The sequence below is a fragment of the Monodon monoceros genome, unplaced genomic scaffold (genome assembly GCF_005190385.1).
Source record: "Monodon monoceros isolate NGI ecotype Baffin Bay Population unplaced genomic scaffold, NGI_Narwhal_1 Super_Scaffold_21, whole genome shotgun sequence".
Taxonomy (NCBI): Eukaryota; Metazoa; Chordata; class Mammalia; order Artiodactyla; family Monodontidae; genus Monodon; species Monodon monoceros.
Window position 1 is genome coordinate 121,491,864 of NW_021703778.1, and position 12,778 is coordinate 121,504,641.

Genomic DNA, 12,778 nt, shown 5'->3' on the forward strand with positions numbered 1-12,778 from the left:
TCCTTCTACAATCCCACGTCTCTCTACTTCATCACTTCTTCCTCACCCTCAAGATTCATGACAATAGATGTCATTAATGAACTCCTTTTCCTTGCTTCCCATTTGTTCCACAGTGAAATTAGCTTTCTAGAGGCACAACTGTATTTGAACCATTGTTATCAAGTTCAATGAATGTATTCATAAGTGTCTTTTGTATTTTTATATTTAATTTCCTGTATGTTATGATGCTTATATTTCAAATTCTCATTTCTAGAAATAAATGAAGTACATATTTTACTGATTTTTAATAAGCTCTTGTCATATCCAGTGACCTCATATGAGGTTCAATTTCTTTGTAAGAAAATTAGAAATTTAGCTGATTAATCAATCAAAATGCCTCCTAGTGGTCATAGGATTGCTGAAATAGTCTTATATTATTGTCAATAGCCAGATCATGTACATTGTATTATATCATGTACATATGAATCAACAGTTAAAGGGTGACACATTAGAGCTTTCATTTATATTTTATTAAGTCAATTTTGATGGAAACTTAACAAGAAATTGTACCACTGTGGCAGATAACCTCTAAGATGCTACCCAATGATATCAGCCTCCTAGAATTAACACTCTTTTGTCATTTCCTCTCCCTGAATGTGAGTTGGAACGATCAATCAGTTATAATAAATAGAATAAGTTATGGGATATCACTCCAGTCATCAAGTTGTTAAAAATTCTTGGGCATGTATTTGCTCTCTCTTCATAGATTGCTTGCTCTGGAGGAGGCCTGCTGCCATGAGACAGTCCTATAGAGACATCACATGGCAAAAAACTGGGAAAAGCCTCTGGCCAACAGCCAGCAAGAAATCAGTATCCTTAGTCCAACACCTGTGAGGGAGTGAGACCTGCCAAAAACCTAGTGAGTGGGCTTAGAAGGGTATTGTCCCCAAATGAGGTCTTCAGATTAGACAGCAGTCCTACCTGATAGCTTTTCTGCAACCTCATGAGAGACCTAGAGCTACAGACACTCAGATAAGCCATACTCATACTCGTGACCCACAGAAAATATGAGATCATAAATGATTTAAAGTACAAAATGTTTTCAGTTTTAAAGTACAAAATGTGGGAGAAATTTATCATGCAGCAATAGATAAGTAATATAACATATCTGACTTTATTTCAAAGAGGAACCTCTTTTCTAAATAATGAATAACTGATCACCCTTTTTTGTATTATTAAAAAAATTGTGACTCTTCTCAGTGATATATTGTCCGTTAGTCCCAGTTAAAAGAGCAATAATTATTTATGGTTGACCAGGAAGTAATAACTGCAAGTAGGCTATTAGAAATCCAGGACAAATCATTTTTGAATCTGGATTTCCAAAAGAAGGAATAAAACTAAGACTGTAATTTGTAAAAACCAGTGACTATAAATGCACCCCAGTTTAACAGATGAATGAGTGTCTTAGAATAATATTTGCAAAGAGGAAGGGTTTTAGATACAGGCAGCAACTCTCTAATGAGGTAGTTCACCTAGCCATCACTAATTAGTCATGTCTGGAACAGGTATTTTTGCCTAGATTTTAGTAAGCAGCATGATTGTGTCCTGCTGAGAGGGGACCCAAGTGACAGACCTAATACCTGCAACCTTCAACCATCTGAGGAAGCAGAGAAATGGCACAGGTATCAAAGTGGTAAATATTTGAGAACATGGAAGAAATGGAGAACTGCCTTCTCTTTGAAATAAGCAGAACAAAACTAGCAGAACAAGTAGGCATTCACTGACAATAAAGAGCATAAGAATAACAACTGTGAAGTTAAAAGTATATTGAAATTATCTTGGGATTCAGCATAAATATGCAGAAAGTTTGAGAGGGAGCTCTAAGGTAGCCAGCCTCAAAAATAAGGTAAATACATAGTTTACTCATTAAAGTAATTCAATATATTGATCTTGGAATTATTTATTTAAAAACTATTTTAAATATGCCTGTTCCAAGGTAAATCAGGAGAAAAAAAAGTCCATGAAATATATTTGAAATAGAGAGTAAGTAAAATCATACCTCATCAACTAAAGGGAAGAATTAGAGTTGAGCTAATTCTCTTTGTAATGAGAGTAATCTCACAATAAGTAAGATGGTTTGGCAATTGTGTGGAGATTTATTTCCTTCATAGTTTAGGCCGTAGTGAACCCATGACTATTCTCACAGCTTTCTAATTGCTTTTCCAGTCCATATTCTGTTTCTCAATAATTTTACCCACACTTATAAGATTTATTTTTCCAAATCATATATCTCACTATGCTTGTTGTCTGCACAAAATCCGTAATAATTCCGCCCTGACTACTAAATAGCTAAGCTTTCACAACATTGCAAAGGTCTCCCTGCAGAGTGGCGAAGCAGGCAAACTACGTGTCCAGCTTCCCAGGTTAGTATTTTGGCTTCACTACTTATCAGTTATGATATGATGGGCATGGTAATTAAAATTCTCTATATTTTAGTTTCCTTATCTATAAAAAACAGGATAACAATTTTAATGAGTGCAAATATTTATTGTGAACATTAAGAGAAATAATCCATCACGTGTTAGGAATAGTGGCCTGGTCCATTATGATTACTTCATAAATATTAGCTATTACTTTATTATTGATAATATTGCTGCTCTTTGAAATTCAAAGTAACCTAAGATTATGTGTGTCTACCATCTGATAGAAGATTTTATATATGTTATCTCATTTAACTTGAACTACATATTTCTGAATTAGGAATTATTATTCCTATTTTACAGATGAGGAGAGCAAGATCTAGACATTTTAAGTGACTTCTGTAAATTCTTACAGTGACTGACTGCTACAACCAAATTCCCACCCAGGTTTCCTAACTACATGTTGAGGGCATTTTTTGCTGCATAAGAGTTTTCCTTTCTGGGCTTGTCACCTACTGCTCCACTGTGAAGAATATGGAGTAATAATGTTGGCTATGAATTTGAACACCAGCATAACCAGTTACTTGTAATTCATACAAACTCACTGAGGTTCAGTTTTCTCGACTGTGAAACATGGATAATGATGCTCATTTTTATAAATTTATTAAAAGGATTACTTCACTTACATAAGTATAGTAGCTGGTATATATCATGTGCACAATTTTGTTACTTTATATGAAAATATTTACACTTTTATTTTGTTAAATTTATCTTAAGACCATATTATCCTCATATCTTGCATTTTACTTCCTCATTACCAGTGCTTTAATCTTCCCTATGCTTATCTCTGTCTATTGAAAATGTACACTTCTTTCATAGAGAAACATTTCCCTTTGTCCCAAAGCATTGCCTTATCCTCCAAATAGACAGAGATCCACAATCCCTTGCCAATCTCTGTGGAGCTAGATATGCTTCACCATTCAGAATTTTGTCTTACTTTAGAAAGTTAAAAGAGGGTATGTCTTGTATATTATGTAACATCCCCAGGAAAGAACTGAAACAGAATCCCATAATTAAACATAGTAATAGTTTTGCTGTAAATAGTACATATGTTCACACTCATTTGGATAAATAAAGACTATACATATGTTCATATCAGTTCAGGCCAGATATTCTAACACATGTAGATCAGGTTAGCATGTGTTGTCAGATAATCACGTTTAAAACAATTTTGAGTTCAGTTGTTTTGATTTTAGAATTGCACATAAAGAATTGTAGATCTGCATGAATTCCTTCCACCCACCGCCCTTACCAGGTTTGTTAGGTTCCTTCTCGAGGTTGTGTGGTATTCTGTCTAGCATGATTGCGTATTTACTCATCTTAGCCTTTGTTATTCTTAAGGTCTCTAAGGGCAGGAAGTGTGTCTTCATATTTGTATGTTTTTCAGGATCAAGGATGTTCTCAAATCCTACTAGGTGTGTTAGGCATACTTTATAAACAAGAAACTATCACCAATATTCCAAATGTGTAGATAGTGCTAAAAGCACTTGTCTTCCAAGTATGGCAATGCTCCTTTTCACTGTCATTAATATACACTGAGGCATTATTCAAGCAAATTTCTTCGGAAAGAAACAGAGTAAATTATACTGGTATTAATTTCCAAGAAGATCTCATAAAGAACTTAACCTATTGATGGTCTGCCTGAATTAAGATTCTAGAGGAGGTAGGTAATGCACCCAAATTTCAAATTTTAATATAAATTTGGGAAATTAGGACATGATGGGGGAACATTCTTAGCATCTTATTTTGCAATTTGCTGGTAAGCCGTTTAAAAGTCAAGGATGATACTCTTTGACTAAAATTGATTTCATGCTATGTGTTTGTGAACCTTTTTCTTCTGAGTTATGATTTACTTTTAAATAAACATAGTAATTCTTTCCATCTCACCTATATGTTGTCCATACATGTGATAAAAGAAGCTGAGACAATATGCAGTGTTCGTGGGTCCATAAGGGTTTTTGGGAGCTATGCTGAAAACAGGGCTGAGAAGTCGAGCCTTTTCTCCTTCCAATCTGGGTCTAGATGTCTCAATGTACATATAAAAACCTTAAAAAAGACAAAATAAAGTGTTTAAGCAAATTATTATTAGGCAACATGAAATTTAAAATCACTGAGAAGTTTTAGAGTTTTCATACAAAGTAAAGATTGATAGGAGAGTCTGCATCTCATTTATAAAATGTATATATACAAACATAATATAAAGAATAAATAATCTATATAAAGATAAAATTGTTTAAAATGTATAAAAACTTGAGACGAAATTGGAATTTTAGACTTGAATTATCAAAAAAAAATTCCTAAACTCTATATATGTCAGTGAGTTCTGAGTGAAAATTAATGGTTACAGACTTTGGAAATATCTGAATTATTTGTATGGTACATAAAAATTTCATGTTTTATTCCAAAATCTTCAAATCTATTGCTAAACATTATCTCGCATTTCGTATTAACAGCATTTCTAAAAAGTCCAAGGCTGGAGTATGATTGTTATGAACACAACATTTCATACCCTCATACCTTCTTTGGAGCCACTACGATCAGCGTTAGGTCCAGTGTTTGGAGTATATTTTGTATTTCTTGTTGCAGTACTTTGCTTTGTCCAGTCAAAATTGTCTGTATCATCTTGGGTAAACAAACAAATGTTACCATCTTCAAATCCACAGTGAAATTCTCCTGTTGACAAATTTTAATTAAAATAATTAAGATAAATTAAATGAATACAAATATTGCAATATTCTTATAAGAAAAATTTAAAACATTATACAGCAATAATAATGCAAGATTGCAATGGCACCATAGCCAAAATAATGCACAAGATGATGACTAAACTTAAAACTATTTCAATTTTAATGAAAATGAAAAATAATCTTGATATGTAAAGCAGTCTCTTATTTAATAATTTAAACCCAAACCATTTTCCTCTGAAATATCCAGATAAATGAAATTAAAGAATACAATGCATGCTTGTATTATGGCTGAAGAATTTCCCCAACTTTCACTGTTCACGTATAGGTACAATCCAAACAAAACTGTCAATTAGAAAAAGATCTTTATTAATTTACCCAACAGCACTTTAAAGCTGTATACCTTGAGGTTACAATTTTTCACTCCATGTCTCGAGATGCTTTCACGGATACCCATTTGCACAAATGGAAGTTTACTTAGGGGAAGATAATGGCAAATTATTTTTAAAAGTAGTTATCTTTCATGCTTTATTTGAATGTAGATTTGCCAGGTGCTTGAAATTCACTAGAAATAAAGTAATGAAGAGAACTTTATGAAGACCCTGTGGAAGGACTGGGATTTCTTGGATGCCAGCCACATGCTGAGTTAAGGCCCAACAACAAGTTCACTGAGAGCTTTCCTTAAGTGTCCCTGAAATGAGGGTGGTAGTAATATTTCTAGGTATCAAAAGGTTTTCTTACTGGGATGGACCCTGCTTGAAACAGGGGGGTAAATAATGGAGTTTATAATCTCCACCAGATACAAAATTAAAATTATCCTTAAGTGAAAAAAAAAAACCACGTAGTTTATATTATTTCATTCAAACTTATAAGAACTCTATGAAAATACAGAAATGCTAACTCATGAGGCTCATGTAGGAGAAAGCTATGGCTAATTCCAGATAGTAAATAATGAAGTCAAAACTGAGTACAGATTCCCTGCAATTCATAAAGATATAAACACCTAAATAATAAAAACTCCCATTTTTTCCCCCTGCAATGGTTTACATTTATCAGATATTCCTGGGAGTGGAGCCCTTGAAGTTGGGATCATGCCTTTGAATTAATCTGTGTGTTTCTATACACTAACAATGAACTATCAGAAAGGGGAATTAAGAAAACAATCTCATTTTCAGTAGCATCAAAAAGAATGAAATACTTAGGAATAAACTTAGCTAAAGAGATGAAAGACTTGTACATTGAAAACTATGAAACATTGATGAAAGAAATTAAAGAAGACAAAAATAAATGGAAACATGTCTCGTGCTCTTGGATTGGAAGAATTAATATTGTTAAAATTTCTATACTACACAAAGTGATCTATATATTCAATGCAATCCCTATGACAATGCCAGTGGCGTGTTTTTTTTTTTAATAGAAATAGAAAATATTCCTAAAATTCTTATTGAACCACAAAAGACCCCAAATTGCCAACACAATTAGGAGGAGGAAGAACAATGCTGGAAACATCACACTTACTGATTTTAAAATATATTGCAAAGCTACAGTAATCAAAAGAGTATAGTAGTTTTATACTATTGGTGGCAATGTAAATTGGTACAGCTATTATGGAAAACAGTATGAAGGTTCCTAAAAAAACCTAAATACAGAACTACCATATTATCCAGCAATACCTCTTAAGAATATATAACCAAAGGAAATGAAATGAGTACCTCAAAGAGGTATGTGCATTCACATGTTCACTGCAGTATTATTTGCAATATATGAGAAATAGAAACAACCTAAGTGTCCATTAATGGACTGTATTTACTTTTAATCTTCTCATGACAACTGTTTTTAAACATTTCTACTGGAAGTGCAGTCAGAGTACTTACCTTCAAAAGAATTATAATCAATATAGTAACTAATTAGCAATAGTACCCTGGGTAGAAGCCAGGGAGAACCTGATTTATGCCATTAGTTCATCTTGAAGCTGTCATGTATTTGTTCTTTTAGCAAATGATCATTGAACACCTGCTAAATATGAGATGCTGTGATAGACACAAAGATAGTGAGATGTAGAGAGAAATCAGAAACAGATTTAGTTCTTAAGTATCTTACAGTCTACTGGAGGATATGAGAAAATCAAAAATAGCTTCCACATAGATGAAGATAAATTGCTATGGAAAATCAAAACGAGGGAATAATTAATGGAGGAAGAAGTATTTGTGCTAAACATTATAAGAAAAATGAACCTCAAAGAGTTGGTAATAATATCCACATTAAAGGGTCATTGTGATGACTAAATGAACTTTTATGCACTGAAACAAGATGTGAACAATAAAGATCTATAAAAATATTCAGTATTAGTATTTGGACATGCAAAAGTGGAGTAAAAGAGGACCTTTGGTAAGAAATACAGCAAGAACAGGGGTTACAGAATTTGGTCTTTGTTATATAATCAGTTAAAGGCCATTGCAGAAAAGAGAATACAGTAAAATGAGAAAAAAGATTTGGACATTTTCTTCACTAAGTATAGGAAATTGAGAATGTTGAATGGATATGTGTAAGAGTATAAAGGTGGCTATTCTCTTGTTAGACAAGAACAATATATTGCTAGACACAAAATAGAAGACAAAAAAATCAATTCTTAATTTTAAAATGAAATATTATCAAGAGGATGGTGCTCAGATTATCTTCTTCTTCATAGAAGATTGGGATATACAATAATGATCCATGAAAATTCTTGCTTAAACCATTCAAATACTAACTTTCTAAGTAAATATAATATTTCATGAGTGGAATGTAGAAATCAAAGAATGAAAATTAAAGAAACAAATAATAGCAATACAAATAATATGCAATGCCACAAAAGAAACAACAGTTTATTATTTGTAGTTTACACAAATAACATTTGTTAACTGTGTAAACTACAGTTACACAAATAACAAATGTTAAGCATGTTGGGGAAATGGCTCCATATTTAGGAAAAGTCAATTATCAACATTAAATTATTTGTCTTTACACCCATATCTTTTGAAATTTAAAATTCACAATTATGTCAGTTTTACTGTTTCCAAGCCATTCTATTTTAAACCAAATATGAACAGTTGCTAAATAAACTTTGTATGTTTATGCATTTTCTATTTTTCTTAATTGTCAAATACAGTGCCATTTTTAAAGTGAAAATATACTTACTCAAATGAGGATTAACAGGAGCTACAAGAAAAGCAAAAAATAATGTTAGCATGGCTTGAATGTCTTTTATAAATCAAAGTCTAATCAGTGTCTCATAGTGCCTAACCAAAACTTAATGATCTTGCCCACTGTGGCCATGGAGAATTATATCTGCAATCCATTTTGTTCTAGAGGATTGAATAGAATCTACTTTGTAGCTCAGCAGTAACAACCTCAAAGTACCCAAAAGATCAATGCTAAATAGCTGTGGGATTTGTTCATTTTCCAAGGAATGGAGTTGCTGATCTTTTATATCTTAACCAGTGCTAAACAAAACCGAGAAATCAAAACTGAGGCTGACAACCTATAATCTAGATGTTTAACAATGAATGCAATTATCCAACAGAGATTACACTTTAGGTTTTTTTTGCTGTTATCTACTTCTGGTGAAACTAAAGCAATCCTCATATCATGTCATTATGTGTGTCCCCAAACAAATAGCTACTATGATGCTGCTTTAATTACATTTACACACACACACACACACACACAACACACACAGTCTTCAAATGCTAAGCAATGCATTTGTATTTTCGTGTACCAGAATAAATACTTATCTCAAAAAACTAATTGTGTTTTCAATATAAGTGCCAATTGACTTCTACCTGAAGAGGAATGAATACTTTAAATATTACTGAAACAGCAACAAAAATATGTCTAACCTAAGAGACAAAATGGTAGCTGTATATATCGATTAGGCATTTATCACTCTGAGAGAAAATTCCATTCTGGATAAAAGAAAGCATTATTGCGGTCTCCCAAGATTACAATGGACAGTTAATCTAACCTCCAGAAGGTTGTCTACTTTGTTGTTAATTCCTAGTATTTGCCATTAACCACTTTTGTTAAACTTGGACATACTAGTAAAGTATGATAGCCAAAAATACACACACATGCATGAAATAAGTTCATATATAATTGTTAAATTTAGTACACTGAGATCAATTTTAACCAAGCGATTAGTTTCTCAATAAATTACTGTTTACTATTTCTACATTGAGAAGACAAACTATTCCCATTATTTTAGTTGTTCCAATTGTTCATTCCCCATTGTAAATTATGAAATGAATAACACAGAGAAGGGACTATACATTTATTAGTTCCACTGAAGGGGAGAAAAAATAATTCTCTTTCTTGCAAAGTATCGGTATATTTTAATTTGAAAATTAATTGTTAAAAATTAAAATTATTTCATAATTAGAATAATATGAAGTTACAATTTTTATATATTGTCTTTGAAAGAAGTAAGCATCTTTAAATTATAATTTAGTTCTAAGAAATGTCACAGCTACATGTAACCTGTGACCAGGCTGAATTTTGAGACTTCTCCTACAATATTTTCATCACCAAATTCACTATAAATATCGCAATTAACCTTGTGAAAATTTGCCATTCTAAATTTGAAATATTGCAGTGAGTCTATTTTTCTTTTTTCAAACTAGCATGTCAAATTTCTTATAGATGCCTATACACATTATATGCTTATATACACTAAAGTATACTTTACCTAAGTCCATAGTATATAGAAGTTATTTTTAATTAAAATGTTTAAGATTTTAATAAGCATGCCTAAGATATAAAGATAATTAAAGAAAGTTGGAACTAAACATAATATCTATTTTCCAGATTTATTTTTCATTTCATTTGTTACCTCAGAGTTTTCAATAAGAACTACTGAGTTTATGAAGATTTTTTTCTATATCTCTGTAAGACAAGTTCTAATAATTTCTAAACTTAGCAAATAAGTAAAGATTTCTGTCATGGAGGAGTGGGTCCTAGTTTTAGTCAGAGTTAGTCATTTCATAGTTGTTTAACTCTACAGGACACAAACTTTCTGGGTCTTAATATCTTCATCTTTTAAAGGAATGGATAGTAATGCATGGTTTCCAATGCCCCTCCATATTGCATAGTTTACAGTTTTACAACTTAGGGGCAGGGAGCATAAATACTAGTTAGGAGGAGATAATTCATATTTTATAAAAACGTATGACACTAAAAATTTAGAAAAATATACTGGGATGTTATCTAGTTGTCTGCTCGATGGAATCATGAAGGTGATTACAGAATAACAATTGCTCTTCTGCAATAATAGTTATATCACTAACAAGAAAATGTACATTTTTAAAAGAATCATATTCAAGAAAATATACACAGTGATTCTAATGCTTTTACATTCCTTGATCCTGTATGAATATTCCACTATACATTATATATTTCAATTTTTTAATGAAAATTGAATATATAATGCCCAATGTGTACTCTAATGAGAGTGAAGAAAAGTGACTTCACAACTCTAATGAGTTTTTAATAATTTCACTTTATTTTTTTACTTCTGACAGTATTCACTGTTACCCTCTTAAGTAGGAAAAACTACTTAATGCTAAACAGAATGGAGAACTTCAGCTGCAAAAAACCTCATTCTATTATCTTTTTTTAACTCAAACCTTAACAATCAATAATAAAAAGAATAATATTCCACTGAAGTAATGAAACACATATGAAATATTTTGCCAGTGACTTATTCAACCTTGAGAAATACATTGATAATTTTAGAGCTAGTCTTTGAATATTATAAATTTCAACCAAAAAAATGTACATAAATTTCAACTGATAAAATATTAATCTGTCAGGTATATGTTAAAAATAATATCATATCTAATCACCATGATTTCTATTTGAACTATTAGAAAGTTTTTGACCAACTTTGTTTCACAGGTTTATACTATTTTCTACTTTTAAGTAGGACATTTAAATAGTAAAGAAATATTAAATGCATATTGTTTATAAATGCAAACTATCACTAACATATACACATTAACATTAGTGATCTAAAAGAAAAAAATGACCAAAAAAAAATCAACTAAGATGTCATTCAATAGGTGAATGGATAAACGAACTGTGGTACATCTACACAATGGGATATTATTCAACAATAGAAAGAAATGAGCTACCTAGCCACAAAAAGATATGGAAAAACTTTAAATGTGTATTGCTAAGTACAATAAACCAGTTTCTAAAGGTCATATGTTGTATGATTCCAAATACCCAGCGTTCTGGAAAAGGCAAAACTATAGATATAAGGTCTGTGGTTGTCAGGGTTGGAGGAGGGATGGAAGGATAAATAGGTGGAGCACAGAGGAATTTTAGAGCAGTGTAAATATTCTGTATGATACTGTGATGGTGGATAAATAACATTACACAGTTGTTAAAATTCATATAAATGTACAACACAAATAATGACCCCCCATTGCAAACTACTGACTTTAGTAATGTATCAATATTTGTTAATCAGTTGTAAGAAGTGTGCCACATTAATGTAGGATGTTAATAATACAGGAAAATGTGACGGGGGAGAAGGCATATATGGGAACACCCTGCAGTTCCTACTTAATTTTCTGTAAACTTAAAACTGCTCTAAAAAATGAAAAAAACTTAAAATTCAATCACATTTCCTAATTTCTTAATGATATTAATTTTAAAATCATCAAGAATTTGAAAAAAAATGTATACATACTGCTTCACAACTATGCGATAGAAAATAAAAAGACATTGTGACATTATCAGCTAGGTTCAATGTTAATTAAACATTTTTCTATATCTCTATTTATAACCAAATATTACAATTTATGATGATTAAGTATTGTGGGATTTTTTTTTTTCACTTGGCTAATGACCCAGAAAGTCAATATGTTAAGTTTTATTTTGTGGCTAAATTTGGTAGATAGTTACAACCTTCTAGAGAGTTTAGTATGCAAATAAATACTTTTAAATGAAAAGCTACTTACCACTATATTTGATGACACGAATTGTTGAATCTCCTTCTCCAAATTTGGTGAGAGGAGTCAGTCGGACTTCATAAGCCTCTGGTTTAATTAGCTCAGTCAAGTTATATGTAATTAATTCTCCCTTTTGAATATTCCCATTTATTTTAATCTCCTGTTCCCACCATCGCTGCTGTCCAGCCTGAAATTAAAAGAATTATATAATAATGTTCCTGGTATTTTTAACTGTGTGCTGGTCATGTGGCTAAAAATACTACTGCTGGGGATTCTTTGGGGCCTAGGACAAAGTTATATTCCATTGGAGATGTACCTTTGTTTCTGATATGCTCCTAGGGGCATCAATAGTATGGTTCACTTTTACTTTGAATATGAAGCCCTTTGGTGTCACAGATTAAAGTGGAGATGATCCCTTGCTTTGGGCAGGCCTTGGGTTTTCAATCCTGTCTGCCTCACCACTGCCAAACAGTAAGAAAGTTCAAGTTTGTCTGGGTTGGTTAATAGCTGAGGACAAAAGTAATTTGGGTGGGAAATCCCATTTATTACTTTGATTTTCCATTGTCCCTTAGATTTTTACCTAAGCGATGTGTGTGTGTGTGTGTGTGTGTGTGCGCGCGCCTGCATTTTATATATATATATA

General features: G+C 31.9%; 1 protein-coding gene across 1 annotated transcript in view; it reads right to left on the minus strand.

Moving 5' to 3' along the window:
* Positions 1–12,778, minus strand: part of MDGA2 (MAM domain containing glycosylphosphatidylinositol anchor 2) — an 826,010-nt gene that overhangs the window by 33,998 nt on the left and 779,234 nt on the right. The window contains exons 11-14 of the mRNA XM_029239755.1: positions 12,145–12,322; positions 8,321–8,341; positions 4,977–5,132; positions 4,347–4,505 (exon numbers count right to left, since the gene is read on the minus strand). Of these exons, the coding sequence (XP_029095588.1) occupies positions 4,347–4,505; positions 4,977–5,132; positions 8,321–8,341; positions 12,145–12,322 (514 nt within the window). The remainder of the gene's footprint in view (positions 1–4,346; positions 4,506–4,976; positions 5,133–8,320; positions 8,342–12,144; positions 12,323–12,778) is intronic.